The sequence below is a fragment of the Macaca nemestrina genome, chromosome 7 (assembly GCF_043159975.1).
Source record: "Macaca nemestrina isolate mMacNem1 chromosome 7, mMacNem.hap1, whole genome shotgun sequence".
Lineage (NCBI taxonomy): Eukaryota > Metazoa > Chordata > Mammalia > Primates > Cercopithecidae > Macaca > Macaca nemestrina.
The window spans coordinates 52,762,556-52,790,146 of NC_092131.1; the positions used below are offsets into that span (position 1 = coordinate 52,762,556).

Consider the following 27,591-nt stretch of genomic DNA (forward strand, 5'->3'; position numbering starts at 1 on the left):
GTGGAAAATTCCACACCCAACCTCATGTGACAGGTCACAGTCAAAACACAGGCACACAACAATGAAGATGACAATGTTAACACAGCAAAAAAAGTGCTTATTGCCGACATGATGCAAAAGCATGATGGGCTTATTAGAGAACTAGAGCAGCATGCATTCATAACAAAACAAATCATGCTGGTTTATAAAATCAAAGAGAGACTTGTAAGACAAAAACTGTTGTTAATGAGACAAGTGACTCCGGAGGAAATATTTTTAAAAGCCATGTAGCAGAATGCCTTGTCTTCCCTAGAGGCCCCATTTCCTGGTCCCTCAATTGATTCTGATGTTTCTTCCGGCCTTAATAAAACAAACAAACAAACAAAAAATGTCCAGAAACCTTTTAATCAAAAAATAACATCATAAGTGGAGACTGAAAGCCTAACCTTATTTGCTGATGCTGTTGCTTAACAGCAGCTACAGATATTCTGGTGATGCTATTGTGCTTAGTTACCCTGAACACATTATTATTCCACTATATTAATGGTATGTCATTCTTTTTACTGTTATTTTTTACTTTTTTCTTATACTTACGTGTGAATAAGTAAAAGAAAATGACCGCTTATCAGTAGCATATAAATTCAGTTGAGTGTGATGGTGATGCCAAATAACTACAGACTATGCACGTAAGTGACTAAGATTGTGACACCTTTGCTAACAGTTCAATGTACACAAACTTTGTTTCCTGAACAAAATTATTTAAAATGTTGTATAAAACTACCTTCAGGCTATGTGTATAAGATGTAAATGATGCTGGGTACAGTGGCTCATGCCTGTAATCCCAGGACTTTGGGAAAGAGGTGGATCACCTGAGGTCAGGAGTTCAAGACCAGCCTGGCCAAGATGGTGAAACCCCATCTCTACTAAAATACAAAAACTAGCCAGGTGTGATGGCACACCTGTAATCTCAGCTACTTGGGAGGCTGAAACAGGAGAATCGCTTGAACCCTGGAGGCGGAGGTTGCAGTGAGCCAAGATCAAGCCACTGCACTTCAGCCTGGGCGACAGAGCGAGACACTGTCTCGAAAAAAAAAAAAAAGGGTAAATGAAACATAAATGAATTGTTTCAACATGGGTCCTATCTCCAAGATATCTCATTGTGTATATGTGAATATTCCAAATTCCAAAAAAAATCCAAAATCCAAACCACTTCTGGTCCCAAGCATGTAAGATAAGAGATATTCAACATGTAGTACAAACATCAAATTGTTTTGAACAGGGTTGGAACAAACAAAATCACTTATCCTTTAAAAATCCTTAGTAACTAGTGTGGAAAATTCGTGAGGGGCTTACAATCATTAACCCTATCAGAGTAAATGCTCCTGACGGCAAAGACTACACTTTCCAATACAGTTATGTGTATTATTCTATAAAGCAGAATTTCAGCAACATAGACTAAAGGAATATTCAAATGTAGAAGACTCAAAGTAGGCACACTATTAGTATTTGGTAAGTAAACTGAACAGGAGTTTAAAAACAAATACAATGCACAAGGAAATAAAATTAAGCATTATTTCAAGATATCTACACTACAGCCGTACAATGCAAATGACAAATGTCTTGAAGAAGGCCAAAAATTACACCGAGGTTCATTAATGAAGGCTTGATATGGTTTTCTTCTAAAGGGAAAAAAACTAAGTTTGTGTCTGCCAAGAACACTAAATTGAATTCACGTTGAATCTTCAAGAATATCACTGCTACTTTAACAAACCAAGAAGTCTAACATCCTTTAAAAGTAGAAAGATGGGAAATTACACTCATTTTTTACAAATTGGGAAGGGAAAGAGGTAGAGATTAATTTTCTCTTCTAAGTTATCAATTTGGAAGGGAAAAAAATGAACTAATCAAATTTTCATACAGTATTATCCATGAATACTAAATAAGCAGTATAAATACAAGCACAGGCGTTACTCAAATTCAATTCTAACCAATTTTGACTGAATATCTGACTTATGCAAGACTGAACTTATGCAAGAGTCCAAAATCTTAACACTTTAAACAGGAATTCTCACTGGATTATGACTTCAGTAACACCAACATGTATTTCAATCATAGCCATTAAACATGAGAAACATGAACAAGTGTTCAGTTCAACAAGTGTTCACTTAAAGGAAAACTTGAAACACCTGAAAAGACCTTTAATGAAATAAAACTGGAATGTTTAAGTAGACCAACAAATGAGCTGGCAGGAAGATTTTAATTGCTAAAACTGTTATCTTTTAAAGAGGCATGTTCTCCTTCTTGTTATGTCCCTTAAAAGGGGATGGCAGAAATCCCATGAAATGTTCATAAAGGAATTTTTTTTTTTTTAAGAGATAGGGTCTCATTATGTTGCCAATACTGGACAGCAGTGGTTATTCACAGGCACAATCCCACTACTGATCAGCATGGGAGTTTTGACCTGCTCCGTTTCCGACCTGGAGACCTCCCTTCACCCCTCCTTAGGTAACCTGCTGTTCCTAAACTCCCGGGAGAAGGAACAATTTTTTTTTTCTTTTGAGATGGAGTTTCGCTCTTGTTGCCCAGGGTGGCGTGCAATGGCACAATCTCAGCTCACCGCAACCTCTGCCTCCTGGGTTCAAGCAATTCTCCTGAATCAGCCCAAGTAGCTGGGATTCCAGGCACGCGCCACCATGCCTGGCTAATTTTGTATTTTTATTAGAGTCGGGGTTTCTCCATGTTGGTCAGGCTGGTCTCAAACTCCCAAACTCACATGATCCGCCCACCTTGACCTCCCAAAGTGCTGGGATTACAGGTGTGAGCCACTGCACCCAGCCGGAACAATTCTTAAAAGAAGAAGCTTTACAACCCCTCATCTTTGCAATTTTTTTTCTTTTAACCTCATTTGGCCAGAAAGAATGTTCTCTGCATTTTAAAATAGGACCATTAAAAGCAAGATAAACATGGTAAAGATTCACAAAATAAAACAAGACAACTGCAATAAGAACCAAGGTGAGGCCAGATATGGTGCTCAAGCCTGTAATCTCAGCACTTTGGGAGGCTGAGGCGGGAGGATCACTTGAGCCCAGGAGTTCAAGACCAGCCTGAGCAACGGCGTGAAACCCTATCTCTACAAAAGATACAAAAATTAGCTGGACATGGTGGCACATGCCTGTAGTGCCAGCTACTCAGGAGGATGAGGTGGAAAGATTGCTTAAGCCTGGGTGGTTGAGGTGCAGTGAGCTGAGAATGCACCACTACACTCTAGCCTGGGTGACAGAGAACCTGTCTCAAACAAACAAAAAAAAAGTAACATAAACAACATTTTAGGTAACCACAAACACTCGAAATCCAGAGGCTACGTCCCTGAATCAAATAAAAAGAGAAGAAAATAAATCATTTGCTTTTTTTTTTTTTTTTTTGAGATGGAGTTTCACTCTTGTTGCCCAGGCTGGAGTGCAATGGCACGATCTCAGCTCACTGCAACCTCCAACCCCTGAGTTCAAGAGATTCTCCTGCCTTAGCATCCCGAGTAGCTGGGATTACAGGCATGCACCACCACACCCGGCTAATTTTGTATTTTTAGTAGAGACGGGGTTTCACCATGTTGGTCAGGCTGGTCTCAAACTCCTGACCTCAGGTGATCTACCCCTGTCGATCTCCCAAAGTGCTGGGATTGCAAGCGTGAGCCACCACGCCCAACCCATATACTGTAATTTTTAAGTGTAAAAAAATTGTATACCCTACAGTCTTAAAAATATATGCAATTAGCACTAGGCATGGTGGTGCACGCTTGTAAGTCCTAGCTACTCGAGAGGCTAAAGCAAGAGGACTGCTTGAGCCCAGGAGTCTGAGGCTGCAGTAAGCTATGACTGTGCCACTGCACTCCAGTCTGGGCAAAAGAATGAGACCCTATCTCTAAAAAAAAAAAAACCACACACACTTAGAATGTAAAGTTACATTTTAATTTTAGGAAAAGTTGTAACTCCCTACCAGCTAATAAAACAAAAATGTGAACTCTCCAGTAAAGTTAATTTTTTTGGACTTTAATAACCAATTTTATTATATTTACCTAAAGGGGGGAAAACACAAAGTGTTAAATAAAAAGAATAAATTCTTGGCTGGGCGCAGTGGCTCATGCACCTGTAATCCCAGCACTTTGGGAGGCCAAGGCAGGCAGATCACGAGGTTAGGAGTTCAAGACCAGCCTAACCAACATGGTGAAACCCCATCTCTACTAAAAATACATTAGTCAGGCGTGGTGGCAGGCGCCTGTAATCCCAGCTACTCAGGAGACCGAGGCAGGAGAATCGCTTGAACCCAGGGGGTGGAGGTTACAGTGAGCCAAGATCGCACCACTGCACTCCAGCCTAGGTGACAGAGCGAGACTCTGTCTCAAAAATAAATGAATGAATAAATAAATAAATAAATAAATAAATTCTTAAAGACTGCTATTTGCCAAAGAATATAAATAATATATCTGTAAAATTATGCTAAAAGAAAAAGTGACAGAAATTAACTAATGCGCTTAATACCTGGCATATAAAATATGCTGTAATAAATCGGCTGTGAAATTCCACAAGTTAAAAATGTTGGTGTATTTTTTTAGCTTTTTATCAATCTAATCATAGCCTATGTTAAGCAAAATACAGCAAAGAAAATGTTAAATGAAAGACGATTCCTTAAAGCATAAAGCTCTACGGCCCTCTCTGGACTTTTTTTCAGGAAATATTTCGATAGTCCTTTGTTCCACAAATGAGCTAAAATATAGTGATGATGGTAGAGCTCTTCATCCAAGAAAGAAGACAGTCTGAACAAGAGAAACCTTTAACAAGGGTTAAAGTGACTGGAGTTTGTAAAAAGTACTGACAACCTCCAGAGAATAATCCTGATGACTGAACTTGAAATAAAACCTCTTGCCCCACTTTGGAAACAAGTTTGCCTCTCCTGGTTTCTGGACAATAAAGAAAAAGTGTCCTCTGAGACTACCTTATGAAACTCAAATTTCATCTTCAGAAACTCCAGCTAATCAATAATTCCCTATTCTGTAGTTCCAAGAATGATTCTACAGTTTCAAATAAACTATTCTATAAACAAAATCTTTTTAATTGTCATAAAGCAAATGAACACCAACTCCTACAAATGAATCTGCTAAAAAGCGTCTAAGTAAACAAGCAGAGTACAAAACACAGCAACTGCTTTTTTTTCCAGAGACATTGTCTAGAGTCACTCATTGTCTAGAGACATGGTCCAGTGTATGACATACAATCATCAGTTTTCCTACAATACAGCCTTCAACAGAAATAGGGCGACCCAAGGCCCTGGCAATAGAACTGTCTACCCACCAAGAAGGTTGAGAAAGACACAAAATCGGCATGTGGCATGTGCCCAGCCAGACTTCGAAGCACTTGTGCTCTGAGATTTAAAGTTCTTATAAGGTTGTCTACAAGGAAAAAAACATGTCAGCAGGGCCTATCGTGGTCCGATGTGTGCTAAATGAGTCCATGACAGGATCAAGGGTGTCTTCCTTATCAAGAAGCAGAAAATCATTGTGAAACTGTTGAAAGTACACAGTCAAAAAGCTAAATTTGGCCGGGTGCAGTGGCTCACGCCTGTAATCCCAGCACTTTGGGAGGCCGAGGAGATCAAGACCATCCTGGCCAACATGGAGAAACCCTCTCTCTACTAAAATACAAAAAATTAGCCGGGCATGGTGGCACACGCCTGTAGTCCCAGCTACTCGGGAGGCTGAGCCAGTGGAATCTCTTGAACCCAGGAGGCAGAGATTGCAGTGAGCCGAGATCGAACCACTGCACTCTGGCCTGGTAACAGAATAAGACTCTGTTTCAAAAACCTAAACTAAACTAAACTAAACTAAAATAAATAAAATAAAATAAAAATTTAAATTTAAAAAAAGCTAAATTTAAAAATGAAACTTTTTGGAGTAAACAATTAATTTCAAAAAAACATAAAGCTACAAATTTACATAGCCCAGCTATGTCCTTTCTAAAGATAAGGAAAAGCCAAGTCTTCAATATGTGCCTATAATTCAGGGATAATATATGAAGCTTAGAATTTATTAGGGGAGATAAGGCTCATTGTGTGTGAAACAAGGAGCAACAAGCAACAGCATACAATGAAATGCCAACGTGCTGAGTGGCTAAGTACTCAATACACACACCATAGGAATGTGGGAAATGGTAAGGATGTTACAGAGGGATTGGTGAGTCCAACAAGGTTTTATGGGAACAGACTTCCCAAAACAGATGTCATATTTGGAGAAATGAAAGGAGAAAGCAAGGCTGAGGAAACTGCCTGAATACCAGGTTTATGGCAGGGAGTCCCAGAAAAGGGAGAGGAAGGGTGGGCCTATCTTATGACGTCTAAACCTAGGCAGGTTTTCATTTGGAGAGTAATATCATCATCCCACTGGAATTTTTGTCCAACTAACCTGCCAACTGTGTATAAGACTGAAGGGGGCAAATATAGAACTATAAAAAACCATCACAGACACAATTACAGAAATCTAAATTCACAATGATCATTGGTCTAGATCTGTGCTATCCAATACAGCAGCCACTAGCCACATGTTGCATTTGGCAGCTGAAATATTAGTAGTCTGAACTGAGATGTGTGTGTGTGTTTTTTTTTTTAAGGAGGTGGGTCTCGTTCTGTCATCCAGGCTGCAGTTCAGTGGCACAATCATTGCTCACCATAACCTCAAACGCCTGTGTTCAAGAGATTCTCCTGGCTCAGCCTCCCAAGCAGCTAGGACTATAGGCATGGGCTATCATGCCCAGAGGGATATGCTTTAAGTGTAAAATGCACACCAGATTTCAAAGATGTTATATGAAAAAAAAGACTAAACTATTTCAGTAATTTTTATATTGATTACAATGTGAAATCATGTTTTGCATATATTGTGTTAACATATTTTTAAAGTATTTTTCATCTGTTTCTTTTTTTCTTTTTTAATGTGGCTAACTAGAAAATGTTAAATTACATACATACAAGGTTCATATTATAGTCATCCCTCAGTATCCATGGGGGATTGGTTCCAGGACCTCCCATGGACACCAAACTCCGTGGATGCTCAAGTTCCTGATATAAAATAGTGTAGTATTTGCATATAACCTATGCACATTCTACCGCATACTTTAAATAAACTCTAGATTACTTAAAATACCCAATACGGCCGGGCGCGGTGGCTCAAGCCTGTAATCCCAGCACTTTGGGAGGCCGAGACGGGCGGATCACGAGGTCAGGAGATCGAGACCATCCTGGCTAACACGGTGAAACCCCGTCTCTACTAAAAAATACAAAAAACTAGCCGGGCGAGGTGGCGGGCGCCTGTAGTCCCGGCTACTCGGGAGGCTGAGGCAGGAGAATGGCGTAAAAACCCGGGAGGCAGAGCTTGCAGTGAGCTGAGATCCGGCCACTGCACTCCAGCCTGGGCGACACAGCGAGACTCCGTCTCAAAAAAAAAAAAAAAAAAAAATACCTAATACAATGTAAATGCTATGTAAAGAGTTACACTGTACTGCCATGACAAGAAAAAATATCTGTACATGTTCAATACAGATGTAATTTCTTTTCCTCAAGTATTTTCCATCTGAGGTTGGTTGTATCCATGGATGCTAAACCCACAGATAGAGGGCTATTTCTACACAACAGCACTGCTCTACATAGTTATCTCAACTTTTCTGATTCTCCCATCTCCATTTTTTAAAACATTTTTAACATGTACCCACAAATATGAAATATGATATACATGTACCACTGTACATGATATATATATATACACATGATATATACACATGTACCACTGTGTGTGTGTATATATCTACATACCACTTTTTACATGATATATATACAGTAGTACATGTATATATATCATGTACTAATATATTTTACATACATATAAAATGCACATAAATACTAGTAGAATGAGAAGAACAAACAGAAGTTTCAATATTTTTCTTTCCACAATCCAATGGACTAATCCACACACTACCACACTGGAGGTTTAAGATATTATCAAAGAGACTAAACAAAAAAAGGCAAATGCAAATGAACGTTTCACTAAAACTTAATGACTGGTTGACCATGGAAGTAAAGGGAGAGGATGGACATAATGCTATTCAGTATCTACTGGCTCTTTTTTTTTTTTTTGAAGGGGAGGGGCACTTAGCAAATCTTCCAGATCCTGCCATCCGCTGCTTCTCAATTTTCCCTTGGAAATCCACTTCCTCTCCCATGATGCTACTTAGGAGGGAATGACCCCTAGCTCCAGAGGTAGGCCCAGGCTCGCTCAACTAATTAGCAAATCCTATTTCTCTTGCTTTAATCATTGATTCAGAAATGACAACATAACCCAAAGTCAATGAGACACAAGAATACATTTCTTGAGCTTCCAGAAAGAGAAACTCTCTTCTAGCAGTGGTTCTTAAGCTGAGGCTCACAGACACTCCAAGGGTTTATATACAGAATTCAGGGTGTCTTTAAACTCAGATGAGAAAAACAAGTTACATCTTTAACCTCCAACTGAAATTTAGCATTTCCTTTTACTGTGAATTCAGCCAACACACCACAATAGTATCATATTAGCAATATCTGTTCATTTTGTCACCAGTAGAAATCACAGATATTTATTTTCCTATCACATGATCTTTGGTTGCAGATACCTCCAAATAGTGATAATACTCATCACCACTTGGAAATTATTAGACCCCACTAAATATATACATATTATATATATATATGTATATACAAATATACATATATTTATATATATTTTTATATATATACACACATATATATATATATTTTTTTTTTTTGACGGTCACCCAGGCTGGAGTGCAATGGCACAACCTCGGCTCACTGCAACCTCCATCTCCCGGGTTCAAGCAATTCTCTGCCTCAGCCTCCCAAGTAGCTGGGATCACAGGCACTCACCACCATGCCCAGCTAATTTTTGTATTTTTAGTAGATGAGGTTTCACCACCTTGGCCACGCTGGTCTCCTGACCTCATGATCCACCTGCCTCAGCCTCCTAAAGTGCTGGGATTACAGGCGTGAGCCACCACGCCTGGCCTTCACTGAATCTTTTTATAAAGAAACAGTGTGAACATGGTGGCTCATGCCTATAATCCTGGCATTTTGGGAGGCCAAGGCAGGAGGATGGCTTGAGCCCAAGAACCTGAGACCAGCCTGGGCAACATGGCGAGACCTCATCTCTACAAAAAAACTTAAAAGTTAGCTGGGTGTTGTGGTGTGCACCTGTGGTCCCAGCTACTTAGAAGGCTGAGAAGATTACTTGAGCCTACAAGGTTGAGGCTGCAGTGAGCCGTGTTAGCACCACTGTACTCCAGCTTAGGCAACAGATCAAGAACCTGTCTCAAAAAAAAGAAACAGATATTACCAACAATTTTTAAAAATACTTTTATAACTATATTTTAATGTAACTAGTTTTCTTTGTACAGTAGTCCTATATATTTTCCTCTGGACTTGACAGCATGAGGATGTAGCGCTTGAGCTGCAACAAACGTGAATACAAAGGGACAAAACCACGGAAGCTGAGCTCATTAAATAAAGGAAGAGAAAGATGAAGTCTGATCACATAAGTGTAACCGAATCAAGCTTCACCTTTGGAATTTTTAATATTGTGAGCCAGTGAGTTTGAGTTGGTTTTCTGTTATATCAGCATTAAAAAATCTAAATGATACAGTTTTCAACAGTTTCTACCTCCAAAAACTAGAACAATACCCATGCCTTTGGACTGAAAAAGAAAACTTAGAAAAGCCTTAACTTTGTCACAATGAGGCAATTGGGGAAAATGAGTTCAGTTCCTCACAAACTGAATGTACTTCAGACTCAACACTCCAATCAAGCTCTCACATGCACTTCCTGTTTTATATATAGGCAATGCTAAGGTTTCACATATGACCTAAGTATGGGCAAGCAGACATACCGCGTAAGACACAGAGAACAGAAAGTACAGTCCTACCCAAGGAAGTTAAAGTTCTGATGGCAGCTTTCTGATTCAACAACATGGTTCTCAGTCGTGTGGTGGCAGTAGCCCCTTTGGCAGGCAAGCTCTGCAGTGTCATTCAGGGGTTTGTTTCTAGAAGTTCAGACTAATCTGTTCATGCAGCCCACTCAAAGTTTACAATCTCTTTCTCTCAATAAATCCTGTTTGCTATAACTGCTTAAAGCAAATGCTCTTGCTATATGATCCTGAATAAGTCAAAGTAAAAAGGGATATACAAAAGAAGCATCTTCTTAGTAGTCAAAAACCCAACAAGAGTTAACAGTTTATGAATAAAAATGTAGGCATGACTTGGATAGAATTATAACTGAGAAGTTATAATTACCCAAAAGGTAAGGGCTGGATTATAAGAAGGAATAAAGGTTCAAGAACAGAGCGTTAGAGAGTCTGGATCTGGAAGAGAAAGAATCGTCAGAAAAGCTGAGAAATTAGAGATAAGCAAAGAACTAAGAGAAGAGAGAACTCAAAACACAAAGTCTTCTATACAACTAAGTACCAAAGATGACAAACAGGATAAAGATTTAACAGAAAGATCTGTGAAAAACATTACTTCCTTCCTCAAAAACTATCACTGGGTACAAAATAATACTCAAACTCCTTCCAAAGCCTGGACCCAACCACCTTGCCTGCTACTGTTCCTTTATGCAAAAGCTTCTAGTCAGTCTTTAAAAAAACAAAAATAAAAAATTCTTCTCTGGATCCTTAAATAAAGGCCTGTCCTTGTTCAGTCAGGCTGCTATAAAATACCTTACGTTGTGTAACTTTTATACAACAGAAATTTACTGCTGACAGTTCTGGAGACTGAGAAGTCCAAGATGAGTGCACTGGCAGATTCAGTGTCTGGTGAGGCCCTGTTACTCAGAGATGGCACCTTACAGGATGGAAGGGACAAAGAGCTCCTCAAGCCTCTTTTACAAGGGCATTAATCCCACTCATGACTTAATCACCTCCTAAAGGCCCCAGCTCTTAACACTATCACACTGGAGATTAAGTTCCAACATTTAAATTTTGGAGGGACACCAACACTCAGACCTTAGCAAGACCCACTCCTAAGAAACTTTCCTCCTCTGAATTCATGTAACATTTACTTACCTCTCTTCAGATACCTAATTAAAACCCAAACTAAGCCCATGGTACATGCCAGTTACTCAGAAGGCTGAGGATCGCTTGAGTCCAAAAGTTCAAGGCTGCAGTACACTATAATCAGGCCTCTGAACAGCCACTGCACTCCAGACTGGGCAATATCTAGTCTCTTTAAAAAAAAAAAAAAAAAAAAGGCAGTCAGGCATGGTGGCACACACCTGTAGACCCAACTACTCAAGAGACTGAGGAAGGAGGATGGCTTGAGCTCAGGAGCTCAATGTTACAGTAAGCTACAACTGCACCACTGTACTTCAGCCTGGGCAACAAAGCGAGACTGTCTCAAAAAAACAAAACAAAACAAAAAATTGAATCACAGAGTGAGCAAGGGCTATATTCTTCATTTCTTTATACTCTGAACACCAATCACAATGCTACCCTAATGTACTTCTAACAAAGCAGATCATTTGAACAAGTAGTTTCAGAAGAAAGTAGTAGAAATAAGACTGCAGGAGATTAAACAGCTAATGAAATTAACCTACAAGGTGCCGGAAGGAACTTTTTGTGGTGATAGAATGTTCTATATTTTGACAGGGATATATGGGTTACACAGATGTATGAACTTGTTCAAACTAACAGAATGGTATAAGATTTGTACATTTTACTATATACAAGTTTTGCCTAAAAACAAGTAAACAAATTTAATAATAGGCATCGGGAAATGTCTAGGTGTAAAGTATACTTTGAAATACAACAAAAACAAAAGGATTGATGAATGGATAGACCGATAGATAGGCAATAAAGCAAATACAGCAAAATATGACTAACGATATAGGGATGGTGAGTATTTAGGTATGCAATGTACAAACAATTCTTTCCACTTTTCTGTAATGAATGAAATGTTTCACTATAAAATCCTCCAGAAAGAAAGCAAACACTGGAAATGAAGGCTGTGAGAGGCTTGCGTATTTCCCAAGTTCATCAATTAAAGAAAAGGATTGACTTTAAAGGAAAAGAAGGTAAATGCGAAAGGAAAACAGGTATTCGGGTTGTCTCTGCTTCTAATTTTAGACTGCCTATACAGACTAGTTCTGGCCTTGAGCACTTGTTCTTGCCTCTGAGGAAGCCCGAACTCACTAAGTTCCATTCATTCTAGCACAATCTTAATCTGTGGTATCTAGATCCTTTGTCTTGGGCTATAATAAGCTATTCCCTATTCTTTTTAACTGAGTTTCTAATACCTCCTTAAACTGACCTTTAACTAACACCTCTGGCCAATCTAGCATAACATAAATAGTTTATCCTTTTTTTTTTTTTTTTTTCCTGAGACAGAGTCTCGCTCAGTCACCCAGGCTGGAATGCAGTGGCGCGATCTCGGCTCACTGTAAGCTCCAACTCCCGGGTTCACACCATTCTCCTGCCTCAGCCTCCCAAGTAGCTAGGACTACAGGCACCCGCCACCACGCCTGACTAATTTTTTGTATTTTTTTTTTTAGTAGAGATGGGGTTTCACCATGCTAGCCAGGATGCTCTCGATCTCCTGACCTCATGATCCACCCGCCTCGGTCTCCCAAAGTGCTGGGATTACAGGTGTCAGCCACCGCGCCCAGCCAATAGTTTATCCTCTTGACCCAACTCTAGCCTCTCACACCCAAGACCCACCAGGGCAATGTTAATTTGTTTTAAGGGTCCTTGCAGCAAGGACATTTCATCCCCGTGTCACAGATCCTGAGTATGCGGCACAGAAATCCTCAAAAAAATGTTTGCTGGATGAATGAAATCCATACCTAAAAATGCAATAACCACACTTACATAGCACTTAGTTTCATATTTACAACTATACTATATGGAGGGTAGGAAATGTACATGTTAGGTTTCTGAAGCTGAATATTTTTAAAGGGACTAATGAGAGCCTCTTCTGTGGAGCATTAACTAGAAGATGGAGGTTGGAATGAAAGGTTGATAAGTTCTTTTAACCAACACTAAGAAACAACTACACTGTATTAATGCTCTCCTGGAAAATACAGTATGTCATCAGCTTCAAAATACCATAAGCATTAACTAAAAGGGAGAAGATAAATTATGCAAAGATAAGAACTGACAGAATTCAATTTCCAGATGACCTAAATGCATTTCAAGTTAATCTGCTCTTTTTTGTTTTTGTTGCTTCCAAAGGACTGCAGATTATGCACTTGCTGAATTTTGCCTTTGTCACACATGACCTAACAAGGAAGGCATTCATCATACCATAGTAGCTTCCCTCAAGTATCTGGTTCTAAACAGCTGCAAATTTTGGAAGATAAAACTAAATGATGTCTCTAAAGATAAGTACGTTCTCTCCCAAACAAATACTAAAACAAGATTAAAATTTACTAGAATATAAAAACTGTCAAATTAAGCTGAACATAAATTAAGTTTAAAAAATAAAGTAAAAATTTTGTAAGAATTTAAATCCTAAATGTTAATAAAATAATTGATCCAATAAACATATCCTGAGGAATTTCTACAATACAGCACTCTCATTCTTGACACTTGCTTTTATCCATCAGAAAGATGCCACATAACAAATGACTGTTTAATTTAGTGCCTTCAAATTACATAAGTGGATGACTTAAAATAATAAACCAATCTCAAAATTAATTTCCATAAAACCATCTATATGAAGTAAAAGCTGCTTCCCAGACCCAAAACTGGAAAGCACGGGTGAAAAATATCCTGCCAAAAATAGAAACAGACTGTAAAAATGTTTCACACGAGTTATGGCTTGTTAGATAACTGCACAACAACACTCACTAGCTGACTTTTTAAATATCTGTCATTGTTCCTCAGTCACATCAGTATGCCCTACGACATGTATTCTTCACCTATTAACTCATTTTCCATGAGGAAAAAGTAAAACTTCGCAATTGCTAAGCAAAACAGAGGGGAAAAAAGCACTGCCAAAGAGCAGGTGTCTCCTTATCAGCTGTAGGTCTTTCTGGTTTAGTCTGACTTTCATCCTTTCCCATTAATACTAGTACACCTGGCCGGGAACAGTGGCTCACACCTGTAATCCCAGCACTTTGGGAGGCTGAGGTGTGCGGATCACGAGGTCAGGAGTTCACAACCAGCCTGGCCAACACAGTAAAACTAAATACAAAAATTAGCTGGAAATGGTAGCACACGCCTATAGTCCCAGCTACTCGGGAGGCTGAGCCAGGAGAATCGCCTGAACCCGGGAGACAGAGGTTGCAGTGAGCCGAGATCGCGCCACTGCACTCCAGCCTGGGCGACAGAGCGAGACTCCGTTTCAAAAAAACAAACAAACAAACGAGTACACCTAACTTACAGAGAGCCATGTAGCCGGCCCCAGAATGGCTACCACTTGGGAAAAACACATGCAAGTTCCATTTTGGACCCCCTTCAGTTGCATTACATAGTATCTTGCCAAGACTCTTTCATCTTCAAGAGAAGGTTGATTAACTCTCAATATCAGCAGTTTCATATTAATTCAGGTGCCTCTCAAGTCTCTGGTTATCCAAAGGCTCAAATTTGTATCTTTTATACAAAATTTTGTATACAAAGTTTGTATATACAAAAAATAATTTGTACACAGAATTGTATCTTTAGAGACTTCACTCAACACTGTCAGCATAAAATTCCTAATTTCTTAAAAGAAGGAAGAAAAAAACAGAACAACTTTCAGTAGTGCACACAATGCTGTCAAATTCCCAAGGTTGTGGTGAGGATCAAAATAAGATGTACAGAAAAGCTTTGTTTTGTGAACTTCCAGTCAAATCCAATAGTACCTAACAGGGGTGAATTTTTGCTTTTATTTCCTGCCTGAAAATGGGCATAACTTCCACCTGCATGTTGATGTAAAACCCAGAGAGACAATATGTTATCAATCACCTTTAAAAGACAAATGGGGAGCAGGAAGTATTGAGAGAGAGAGAGAAAAAAAAAAAAAAAACCCTACCATTACAAGTCAAGGTCAGTGAGGAAAGACTAAGGACTTCTACTCAAGCTTCCTGCTAAAGACACCAATTGTACCTATGCTTCAATTTTAAGCCATCTACCTTTTGAACTAGATTCCATTTACATTATTCTACAAAGAGGAGGAAATGAAAAGTACTGATATGCTGGAATACCTGAAGAGGGTCAGTTACTACGACAAGTGACTAGCTTCTCTTCCAGTTTAGATCTCTTTTGAAAGCTTTGGAAGAAAAACAGCATTCATTGACAAATCATTTTTTTTTTTAATTCTGTAATTTCATATTTAAAAGCACTAAAGACAAAATGTTAGTTAACTATCCAGACAAGCGGTCCTGGAATATGTTATTATATTAAGTTACAGCCGGGTCTTAGTAAGAAAGCAAGAAAAAGGTTTGTTGCTGACTTCTAAACCATGGTAGCAAGGGGTGGTAGCATGGTAGCACAGGGTAGGATAGGGACAACCTGGATAAATTAATTCCTCAGGTAATTATTATTTAAGACAAATGTTGGATTAATTCAAACTCCTCCCTCCCTTTACAACAGAAAAAAAAGAAAAAAATCATGTAAGATCCACTCTCCCTCCTCCTAGCCATTTGCTAACAAAAAATGCTAACAAGCAGATAGATGTCCAGTTTAAAAAAAAAAAAACAAAAGTAAAGCAAACTGATTTATCAGCACTAGAAGTGGTTCTCTTTTTTTCAGTAATTCTGATCACAAACCATCAAACTATGAATTTAGCTTCCTAAAAGGCTTTTTACATTACACCCTCCAAAAAACCTCCTACCTTGACTTAAATTTTTCTAAATCAAATGTCTTATACTAAGCTGTACTCGAAACGCTTGCTGGACAAGAAGTTAAAGAAATTGACAACTATTACATTAAAACTGCAAAATGCTGATATCGAACAACTTTCGATTCAAATTCACTGCGATTCCAGGCGTTCGTGGAACACAACTTCCTTTTTCTCCCCTGCGGGTCCCCCCGGCCCTTCCGCGAGCCCAGGTCCCCGCCCGGGCCTGCGGTGACATCCCAGGACCCATCTACTGACGTCACAGACATGCGGACCCACAGCTCTATGACTTCACCGCGGACTGGGGACGAATCGCAGTCGGCTTGCGCCAACCCAGAGGCTGGGGAGGCGTCCGAGCCTCCGTCCCGCCTCGTCGCCGAGGAAGGTTAAGGACAAGCGCCAGCTCACCTGTGCTGGGGCAGGGAAGGGCAGAGTGGCCGAGCGCGACAGGGGCGAGGCGACCCAAGTCCAAAGGCTGACTTCCTCACCGCCCGGAGTCCCGTAGGTGGGAGCGCCGGTCCGGTGCCCGCTCACGGCCTATCTGTGATCTCCTCGGCTTCAGCCGGGACCCGGGACCCCGCTCCCTACCCGCCCGACCCTCCGTGGCCCGCGGGGGCGCTCAGCGCCCGGGCCGTGCGTGCGCGCGGGGAGGGCCGCCCCGGAGGAGGCGCAGGCAGCCGGGTCCCTGCCCCGGACCCGCGGGCGGCGCCCCCGCCCCCGCCCCCACCCCCACCCCCACCCGCCCGGCGCCCCGGGAGCGCAGGCAGGCAGGCGGCGGGAGGGGGCGGGGAGCGGCCACGGTGGCCGCCGCCGAACCCCAGCCGCGCGGCCCTTGCGCCACGCCCCACCCCGGCCCGGACTCACCTGCGCTCCTGCCCCGGCCACGGCCTGGACCGGGGCTGCACCAGCCCGATGCAGTGGCGGCGGCAGCAGCGGTGGCGGGAGGCCTGGCTCGCTCCCCACCGCTGAGGCGGACCGAGCACCCAGCACGGCGCGGCGGCGCCCAACGCTCGCCCCGAAACCCATTTGTTTGGCTAAAACGGAGTGACGTCACGCGCCGGCCCAATCGACGGTTGGCCGGGGGAGGGGCCACGGAACCAGGGTGTCACGGCGCCCCCTGCCGGCCACTGGGGGCGGAAAGGGGGAAAGTGAAAAGGGAGACCTGGATGACGCGTCTGCGGCCCCCAAGTGGTAGAAAATAAGTTTGAGCACTACTGTGGGGAATCAAACCCCCCAGGCCAGCCAGAAGGGTAGTGATGCCAGGGTTCAGTCAGCAGACATGTCAAGTTTATGAATATTCGTGGGTAGACCTGAAGCTATAAATGGTCTCAGATACTATTAGATAACCTAGTAGACCTGGATCCCCATCTTGGTTCTGCTGCTAGCTTGGAAGGCTGGGGTTCAAGTTTCAATTTGTGAAATGACGAAATTGGAAGGGTCCCTTCTGACTCTCTTTCCCATGCAAATCATGGCAGGGATACCTGTCAGAAAGTAGATAAACGTTGAGGTTGACACCAAACTGTTAAAGTCTGTAGAAGCTTAAGGACTGGTTAATGATGGACATAATTTTTTTTTTTTTTTTTTTTTTTTTTTTTTTGAGACGGAGTCTCGCTCTGTCACCCAGGCTGGAGTGCAGTGGCTGGATCTCAGCTTACTGCAAGCTCCGCCTCCCGGGTTTAGCCATTCTCCTGTCTCAGCCTCCCGAGTAGCTGGGACTACAGGCGCCCGCCACTTCGCCTGGCTAGTTTTTTTTTTTGTTTTTTTTGTTTTTTTGTATTTTTTAGTAGAGACGGGGTTTCACCGTGTTAGCCAGGATGGTCTCGATCTGCTTTTTAGTAGAGACGGGGTTTCACCGTGTTAGCCAGGATGGTCTCGATCTGCTGACCTCGTGATCCACCCGTCTCGGCCTCCCAAAGTGCTGGATTACAGGCTTGAGCCACCGCGCCCGGCCAATGATGGACATAAATTTTTAATACTTTACATTCAAATCAGAGGGTCAGTGAGGAACTTTTGATCCCCAACCTTTAAACTTATTATTGTTTTCATTGTGAAAGTAATATTAACCACATTGAAAAACATGAGGACAATGTATTTTCTTTTAGACCTTTTGCCCCATCACATATATTTTACTACACTGTGTAATAGTAGTTGTATGCGATATTGCATCCTCTTTTCACTTTTATAAGCATTTCTCATATTTCTACATAAGCTTCATAACCAGTTTAACAGCTGCATAAAAATACATTAAGTGGACATAAAATTTACTGCATTAATTCTCTAGTTTTGGACATAAATTGTTTCCTTCACTTTTTGCCATTATAAAGAAATCATAGAACATCTTCATGAATGTAGATTTTTAAAGACACCCAAAAGTGAAATTACTAGGTGAAAAAGACTATCAACACTTTCACAGTTACTAATACAAACTGCCAAATTATTTTTTAAAAGTTGTACCAAGTTACACTTAAACCAGCAACTTTGATTTTAGCCAGTCCTTAACAAAAGTGCTTTTGTCCAATTATAAAACTACTCTTGTAAAATATATGTGTAAAATCTTAAATATTAAAACATAAAAGCAAAATAAATATAAATATTTCCCATAATCTCACCACCAAGAAATAACCACTTAATATCTCCATCTAGACCTTTATCTATACACATATTTTTAATAAAAATTGGAGAGGGGAAGGCCAGGCACGGTGGCTCACATCTCAAAAAGAAAAAAAAAATTAAGGAGGGGTGTTATATGGTATACTTTGGCATCAAACTGTATGTCTGATTTAATATATGATCAATATTAGCTCAATATATCATTATCATTTGAAGGTTCCTTATGTCATAGTTAGCTCAAAATTGTAAAACTTCAATCTGTTCTTTCAGATTCATCTTAAACACTGTCCTTCTTAAAACCTCTTGATTCCGTCTGGGCATGGTGGCTCACGCCTGTAATCCCAGCACTTTGGGAGGCCGAGGCAGGCAGATCACTTGAGGTGAGGAGATCAAGACCAGCCTTGCCAACATGGTGAAACCTTATCTCTACTAAAAATACAAAAGTTAGCCCAGCGTGGTAGTGCACGCCTGTAGTCCCAGCTACTTGGGAGGCTGAGGCAGAATTGCTTGAACCTGGGAGGCGGAGGTTGCAGTGAGCTGAGACCACACCACTGCACTCCCACCTGGGCGACAAGAGTGAGACTCCATCTAAAAAACAAACAAACTTGATTCCTGTTGATCAGAGGAATCAAAAAGTTGATTCCTCTAATTTTTTCTCTTCCTTTATGGCCCTTATATTACTCCACACACATCTTCCATATGTGTATTTAATAGCCCCTGCTAGATTCTAAATTGCTAGGGGAAAGATTATATCCTAGTATTCACTAAAGAGTATTGCACTTAACATTGCTTAAATGTTTAATGAATAATTACAACCATATTAGTGACGTACACTTTTCTCATGACAGTAGATGAGTATGATGTCTGTTTTATAATGGTATTGGCCAGGCCCAGGGGCTTGAGGCTACAGTTAGCGGAGATCACACCACTGCACTCCACCCTGGGCAACAGAAGGAGACCCTGTCTCAAAATATATATATAATGCACATATATATGCATATATATATATATGTCTTTACTGCAGTGTGTTAGTATCCAACATTACATTTATGATGTTATTACATTTATGATGCATCATCCGGACATTGTTCTAAGTACTTTGCATACTTTGTTTCATTTAATCAGAAAAACACCTCTGTGAGGTAAGGACTATTGTTATTTCAGAAGAGGAGAGTGGGGCTTAAAGCATTAAGCTGTTTGGCCCAGGGTATAGAGTCAAACTTAGCAAAGATTCCAGAGCCCTGACCATGTCATATATTGTTATTAGGAGTTTCAAATGGGTCAAAGACATTGAAACTACAAAGCATAATGCAGATATCATTGAACTGAAATGACAGTGGTTTCCATATGAATAGCACATCATTGTCAAAAGTTCCATCAGAGTTCATGTGTTCTAGAGCAGTGCTTCTCAAACAATTTGTAGTTAGATTAGTTTTGCTGTCATTTTGCTTTGTTTCTAAGTATTTAGGACACTGTGAACTGATTGTTTTGTAAAATGTCATAAAACTGAAAACCACTATAAAAATGAAATTAATTTTAAAAAACATAATGAAAGCCCAAACTATTAATTGGTTTTTTTTTATCTTTTTCTTGAGATGGGATCTCACTATGTTGCCCAGGGTGGTCTCAAACTCATGGCCTCAAGCAATCCTCCTTTGTCAACCTCCCAAGTAGCTAGGATTACAGGAGTGGGCCACCATGCCTAGTCTATGAATTATTGATTATTAAAGTCCACAGACATAAAATTATTCCATCAAATTGCTAGTAAAGTTTCTAAAATCTTAATCTCAATTTCGCTTCTTGTCTCAGATTGGCCAGTGGACCACACTTTGAATAGCCCCAGTCTAGGAGAAAGAACTAGGAGAGAGTGTACCCATGTTAGGCAAGACCTTCCCTTGATTCTGTTTCTCCATTTGTATAATAGCAGTGATCCCCTAGAAGCAAAGTCAGAAGAGCCAGTATAGTTTATCAACCCACAGGCCCTGTGGTAGGTCCTCAGGAAGGTGCTCCCCAGGTGAGCATGGGGTGGCACACTGAGGCCATGGGACTGGTAAGAGCCAAAAGAAGGACAAGTCTGAGGTGGCACAGCAGCAGAAAAGTTCTAAATGTATATAGTATATAAATTAGGTTATTCCATTAGTAATTAAAACTTAGTTGTCTCAAGCCAGCAAACATCATATTAAATTAAAACTCAGTACAAGGGGCTTGTCTTGTATAGACTTGGTTTCATTTCTGTTCTCTGCTCAGAAAAAAACAAAAAACAAAAACTAGGAACTTACTGTTTATTCCTCAATGAGCTTACTCCAACCTCCAAAGAAAAGCACCCATTGCTATGGTTTGAACGTGTCCCCCAAAGTTTATGTGTTAGAAACTTAATCCTCAATGCAACAGTGTTAAGAGGCAGGGCCTTTAAGAAGCAATTAGGTCATGAGGGCTCCGGCCTCATGAATGGATTAATGCTATTATCAAGGGAGTGGATTACTTATCAAGAGAGTGAGTTACTATAAAAGCAAGCTTGGTCGTCTCTATCTCTTGCTCTGTCAGGTGTTCTCTTGCTTTTCCACCTTATACCGTGGGATGACGTAGCAAGAAGCCCCTCAGGAGATATGAACCCCTTGACGTTGGACTTCCCAGCCTCCAGAACTGTAAGAAATAGATCTCTGTTCTTTATACATGACCCAGTCTCAAGTGTTGTTATAGTAGCACAAAACCGACTAGGACACCCACCATTTCATCTTCTCCCTCTCACCCCCAGCCCCTCCTTATCAAACTTACTTCCCCCACTGCTGGAGAAAGGAAACCAAGAGGCAGTCTCCATTAGACTTTGCATCTAGACCCATCTTTGCTGCAGAACCTAGGCTACTGGGCGTGATAATGCCTTTCCCTACCTACTTGACGGTGTTATTATAAAGACCTAATAAGAAAAGAGAAGCAAAAGTGCTTTTAAAAGTTTCAACTTTGCAAAGGTAAAGCCTGCACTTAAAAATATGCCTGGAATGTGGCTGTTGGAGCATGCTTCAAGCCCTGAGCTTATGCCCAGGTTTATGCATGTGTGAAGCTCATTGGTGATGATGGGGGGATGGGCAGGAGCTACTCAGGCATGAGAATATAAATATTATCCACAATGAATAGAACAACTCAGGAAAAATTAGAAGACCAAGGCAGCAGACTATCTAACAGATATGGGTATATCTTATAATTAAGATGTGGATGGTGACATAAAGTTGAATAAGTATTAAAACTAGGAAATCATAGTTATAATCCTTCTTTTTGGATCTTGTGCCCCTGTGAAAATCTGATAAGAGCTAAAAACCAAGAGTCTCTTTGGAGACTTTTGGCAGAAGTAAAAAAGCACACCCTGATATACACACACAGTTTCGAAGATAATTTTAATTGTCTCAAAAAGTCCCTTAGATCAACTTGCCTTATAGTGATCTGCACTCCCATGGGGAGTGCAAGAGACATGTAGAGCAAGGACAGCCCTTCTAGTAAAATGGATGGGAAACAAATCAAGGTCCCAGATCCCCCTATCCCCACGGTATTGCCCTGAGAACATTCAGAAGATGGTTTCTACACTATCAATACAGTGAGCCACACAATTTCCATAGGTACCTTTTTTTTTTTTTTTTTTTTTTTGAGACAGGATTTTGCTCTGTCGCTAAGGCTAGCAGTGGCACCAGCTTGGCTCACTGTAGCCTTGACCTCCCGGGTTCAAGTGATCCTCCCACCTCATCCTTATAAGTAGCTTGGACCACAAATGCCCGTCACTGTGCCTGGCTAATTTTTTGTTGTTGTTGAGATGGGATCTCCCTGTGTTGCCCAGGCTGGTCTCAAACTCCCAGGCTTACATGATCCTCCCAACTCAGTCTCCCAACATGCCAGGATTACAGGTGTGAGTCACTGTGCCCACATCTCACTTCTGATAGCATATAAAAGGAGAAATTCCGGCCGGACGCGGTGGCTCACGCCTGTAATCACAGCACTTTGGGAGGCCGAGGCAGGCAGACCACGAAGTCAGGAGATCGAGACTATCCTGGCTAACATGGTGAAACCCTGTCTCTGCCAAAAACACAAAAAATGAGCCATGGGTGGTTGTGGGTGCCTGTAGTCCCAGCTACTCGGGAGGCTGAGGCAGGAGAATGGCGTGAACCCGGGAGGTGGAGCTTGCAGTGAACCGAGATTGCACCAGTGCATTCTAGCCTGGGCAACAGAGTGAGACTCCATCTCAAAGAAAAAAAAAAAAAGGACAAATTCTAGCCAGGCTCTGTGGCTCACAACTGTAATCCTAGCAAATTGGGAGGCTGAGGCGGGCGAATCACAAGGTCAAGAGATCAAGACCATCCTGGCTAACATGGTGAGACCCCCCCACCTCTACTAAAAATAAAAATAAAAAAAAATTAGCTAGATGTGATGGCACACACCTGTAGTCCCAGCTGCTCGGGAGGCTGAGGCAGGAGAATAGCTTGAACCCGGGAGTCGGAGGTTGCAGTGAGCCAAGATCACGCCACTACATACCCGCCTGGCAACAGAGTGAGAGTCTGTCTCAAAAGAAAAAAAAAGGAGAAAGTCCTTCTCTTGCTAAAGTTATAAGCAAGGCTTAGACTGAAATCTTCACATTCTTTTCATCAAAATTAACACTTGGGCAGATTAGATAACAGGCCACAATGGTCTCCAAGTCCCACCTTAATGTTTGAATTTTTACTAGAATTCTAGGCACAAGAAACAATCTGCATTCCTGATGTCCCTATATTTAAAATCTATATATATATTATATATATACATATATATTTTTTTAGATGGAGTCTCGCTCTTGTCGCCCAGGCTAGAGTACAGTGGCACAATCTCAGCTCGCTGCAACCTCTGCCTTCCAGGTTCAAGTGATTCTCGTGCCTCAACCTTCCGAGTAGCTGGGATTATAAGGATACACCACCACGCCCAGCAAATTTTTGTGTTTTTAGTACAGATAGTGTTTCACCATGTTGACCAGGCTGGTCTCAAACTCCTGACCTCAGCTGATTCACCGCCATCGGCCTCCCAAAGTTCTGGAATTACAGGCGTGAGCCACCATGCCTGGCCAAGCCTATATTATTTTTTTAAAAAACAACCACATCATAAGGTGTTTGTCTTACTTGTCATAAAAGAAAAACTTTAGACAAGTTAAATTTAACAGAGTTTAACTGACCAAAGAAAGATTCACGACTCAAGGAGCCTCCTGGGTCAGAGTAGGCTCAGAGAGACTCCAGCACAGCCAAGTGGTGGAATAAGATTTATGGACAGAAAATGGAAAGTGACATACAGGAAACGGAAGTGAGGTACAGAAACAGCCAGATTGGATACAGCTCAGCATTTGCCTTATTTGAGCACAGTTTGAAATAGTTGGCCACCTACTGGCCAAAACCCAGGAGGCTGGTACCAGCCAGGGGGTTTAGTACTGAGAGGTAGGTTAGTCTGTTTGCACATTCAGTTAGGTTTCAGTTTACTACATATGGATAAATTTTTAGGCTGAACTTAAAATACGTAAGGAGGCAGCTTTAGACTAAACTTGATTTAAAACTTGTTTTCCTTTTTTCTTTGTTCTTTTCTTCCCCCATGCGTGATTGCTCGCACATAGTCATTTCAGTAGAGGGTGGTCACTAATAATTGATTAACTTCATATCCTAACCCTCAGGGGCTGCCCACGAGATTAATGAACTTGTTTTTCTTTAAAAGAAAAATTGTTCCCGGGTCATTCAGACCTCCTTGATGGCATTCAGAAGTTTGATCGGCCTAAGGATCTCACCTTCCACATAGCTACCTTTCTCATAAAAACACTCAGTTATGCACAAAGGCAGGTTGGATTTGACAGTTTGCCTCTCCTACCCTCACACTTTGGCCAAATTGAATAAGCTTTCTCTGCTCCTAAGGCTGACGTATCTGTGTTCGGCTGACTGCACACCAGGTACTTGAATCTGGCTTTTGGGATTCTACAACGGTAGAATAATTTATGTTTAAATGCTAGAACGATTTTCTGCAAGGACAACAGTGATCTACATTTAGAATCATTTAACCCTTGCAGTTATGAAAGATGGAAGAAGTTTTTGAAAGGGAGAGGGAAGAAAATGAGGGAACCTTGCTCCTTAGGAAAGTGGGATGTTTCCCAGGCAGGGTTCTCTCCACAGCCAATGGAGTCAGATTAAAAGACATGATCCAGGCCGGGCACGGTGGCTCACTTTTGTAATCCCAGCACTTTGGGAGGTTAAGGCGGGTGGATCACTTGAGGTCAGTAGTTCGAGATCAGCCTGGCCAACATGGTGAAACCCCCCCCACCATCTCTACTAAAAATACAAAAATTAGCTCGGCGTGGTGGTGGGTGCCTGTAATCCCAGCTACTCGGGAGGCTGAGGCAGGAGAATCGCTTGAACCTGGGACGTGGAGGTTGCAGTGAGCCAAGATCACGCCATTGCACTCCAGCCTGGGTGACAGAGCAAGACCCTGTCTCAAAAAAATAAATAAATAAATAAAAATTTTAAAAAAGACATGATCCAGATAAAGCCATAGACCCTGGAGCTTGAACCTGGAGGTTTGGACCTTTTAAAGAACCAGGAGATGGAAGAGCTGTGCATAGGAGACTAGAAGCCAAAAGAGTAACATTGCCTTAAGAAATAGAAGGCAAAAAAAAATCACAAAAGGAGAACGCAGGTTTGCATATCCCACTAATTATAATAGCACAGAAGGAATTAAACCCAGCTGCACTTCAACTACAAAAATATAACAGGCAAAGGGAAGTAGCTCATCACACACACACACATACACACACACACACACACACACACACACACACACAATCTTCAAGCCCTTTGATTCTTCTCCCCGCCCTTAGAATAAAATCAGAACCCTTTACTGTGGCCCAGCATAATCAGACATGTTCCTTTTATCAACTCTCTTTATTCTCCCAACTTGTCTCAGCTAAAATGTCATCCCCTCGGAAAGCCTTCCCTGACCATCCTGTGTAGTATTTCAGCCTTGTTTTCCTTTACAGTGCCTCCTACCTGGCACATAATAGGCACCCAATGAATATCTGTTGAATTAATAAAAATATTTATACTTTCTTTTCCTAAAATATTTAATCCAGGCCACAAATGTTACAGTGGATGACTAATAAAAGTAACATGAGTAGAGAGACTTGTACATTAAAAATAGGACCTGAATAAAGGCAAAATCTAAGTCATTGCTGCAAATATGTGACCAAAAGTAGAAACCTCTGAACCCTACAGAACCTAGCCAACCAGCCAGTCATGATTTTGATGCTTCAACACAAATTATCTGTGATTTAATTACCAAGATCACCCATTGATTACCGGATATTTGCATAACCAGTTGGCATTTAGATAATGACTAGTATTCATTAGGTAATGCCAAATAACTTAATGTTAAAATATTTTATATTTTTAATAAGCCCCTGGTCTGTTTGTTGAAAATAGCAAGAAAGAAAATGGTGGGGGTGTGGGAGTCACTGCCCTCTGGCTGCCGACTGAACAGCAATTTCCCCTTTTCTTGCTTGTTAACAGAATCCTGATCTGCTACCCTATCTGGGCTTCTGGGGAGGTGGGCCCAGAACCATTGTGTGAATAATGATCGACCTCAGCTAATGGTTCTCATGGAGTGATTGATTTTGCCTCCCAGAGGACATCAGCAATGTGTCTGGAGACATTTCCAGTTGTCACTACTTGAGAGGAAGCACGATCTGCATCTAGAAGGGAGAGACCAGGGCTGCTACTGCTCAATATCCTATAATGCACAGAACAGCTTCTACGACAACGAGTTATCCCACCAAAAATGTCAGCAGTGCCAAGGTTGAGAGAACCTGCTCTAGGGTAATCAGTGTGGTCCTAATCTCCCTGTCAGTGACTGATTCAACTCACATAATAGTCTTATGGGAGTGTGAGGTAATTCTAGCCAATAAAATGCAATGGGAAGTTGGCTGAGATACTTCTGAAAAAAATCCTCTCTCATTCCTAAAAAGAGACATTCATTTTCTGTTGAAATGCATTACTTTCTTAAATAAAATCATATTTACCCACAATAAGAAAAAGAGAAACATGCAATAAACCGTCTCTTATCTGCTGCTAGATGCCATTGTGTCTGCAATGTGGTGTCTAGAACTATGGCTGTCATCCTGGAACCATGAGAGGAGTTAGCTGGAGAAACAGGAGGATGGCAAAGAGGAAGGATGGAAGTTACCTGAGGCTGAGGACATTAGTGCACCTCTGCTTTAACCAATCCTTGAGACTTCTTGTTATATGAGATAATAAATTCCATTGCTATTTAAGTCATGTACAGGGCTTTAAAAAATATTATAGCTGGTGTGGCCGGGCGCGGTGGCTCAAGCCTGTAATCCCAGCACTTTGGGAGGCCGAGACGGGCGGATCACGAGGTCAGGAGATCGAGACCATCCTGGCGAACACGGTGAAACCCCGTCTGTACTAAAAAATATAAAAAAAAACTAGCCGGGCGAGGTGGCGGGCGCCTGTAGTCCCAGCTACTCCGGAGGCTGAGGCAGGAGAATGGCGTAAACCTGGGAGGCGGAGCTTGCAGTGAGCTGAGATCCGGCCACTGCACTCCAGCCTGGGCGACAGAGCCAGACTCCATCTCAAAAAAAAAAAAAAAAAAAAAAAAATTATAGCTGAAAATATCCTGATATACATTTTATATTTTTATTTGATATGTGGGAGAGAAAATAAAATGTGGGAGGAAAGACACTAACCTCCTTTGGAGACAAGCTCTACAGTTGTCCAGCGATAAAATCATTTTGCTTTGCTGTGCTTCCAGAATGATCTTAAACTAATGATACCAGAAGTTGATAAAATCAGTGGGGGAAACAGTCTATCTATTAATACATAAGTCTGTGTTATTTAAGTAAATGAGTAGGCACTCATGTGACATTTTGAAATCTTCAAGAAAATGACATTTTCCAGTCATTGAAATTTAATTTGAGGGAGCCTGCAGCATTAGCATAAGACCAGCCAGCCTGTCCTTATTCTTCTAGCACACCTAATTCACAGGCACCTGCTACAGCAAAGGAGGAGCTGCCTGGTTAAAATAACCTAGTTACATCAGCCTGCTAAAAATG

At 41.3% G+C, this 27,591-nt stretch overlaps 2 protein-coding genes and 1 pseudogene across 24 annotated transcripts in view; 1 reads left to right on the forward strand and 2 right to left on the reverse strand.

Annotated features, from left to right (window-relative positions):
- The window catches only part of LOC105473716 (putative charged multivesicular body protein 4B-like protein CHMP4BP1), a 29,662-nt pseudogene extending 13,578 nt beyond the window's left edge, over positions 1–16,084 (reverse strand).
- LOC105473584 (F-box protein 34) overlaps positions 1–27,591 on the reverse strand; it is a 131,705-nt gene that overhangs the window by 82,089 nt on the left and 22,025 nt on the right. For 5 of the 8 annotated variants that reach the window (XR_011625863.1, XR_011625862.1, XR_011625860.1 and 2 more), the window contains exon 1: positions 15,960–16,229. The exons of 1 other annotated variant lie outside the window; for it this stretch is intronic. Coding sequence is in view for 1 of the 7 variants with exons in the window: in XM_011727416.3 (XP_011725718.2) it covers positions 15,960–16,141 (182 nt within the window). In the remaining 6 variants the exon portion in view is untranslated. Of the gene's footprint in view, positions 1–15,959; positions 16,230–16,280; positions 16,419–16,736; positions 16,872–27,591 lie in introns of those variants that run through there. 2 more of the 8 variants (XM_011727417.3, XM_011727420.3) reach the window with 2 other exon arrangements.
- LOC105473585 (ATP synthase subunit f, mitochondrial-like) overlaps positions 16,147–27,591 on the forward strand; it is a 47,164-nt gene continuing 35,719 nt past the window's right edge. Inside the window, exons 1-4 of one of the 16 annotated variants that reach the window (XR_011625864.1) lie at positions 16,243–16,377; positions 18,753–18,862; positions 21,027–21,127; positions 26,030–26,446. The gene's annotated coding sequence lies outside the window, so the exon portion shown is untranslated. Of the gene's footprint in view, positions 16,378–16,820; positions 17,064–18,752; positions 18,863–21,026; positions 21,128–26,029; positions 26,447–27,591 lie in introns of those variants that run through there. The other 15 variants (XR_011625865.1, XM_071100139.1, XM_071100137.1 and 12 more) reach the window with 15 other exon arrangements.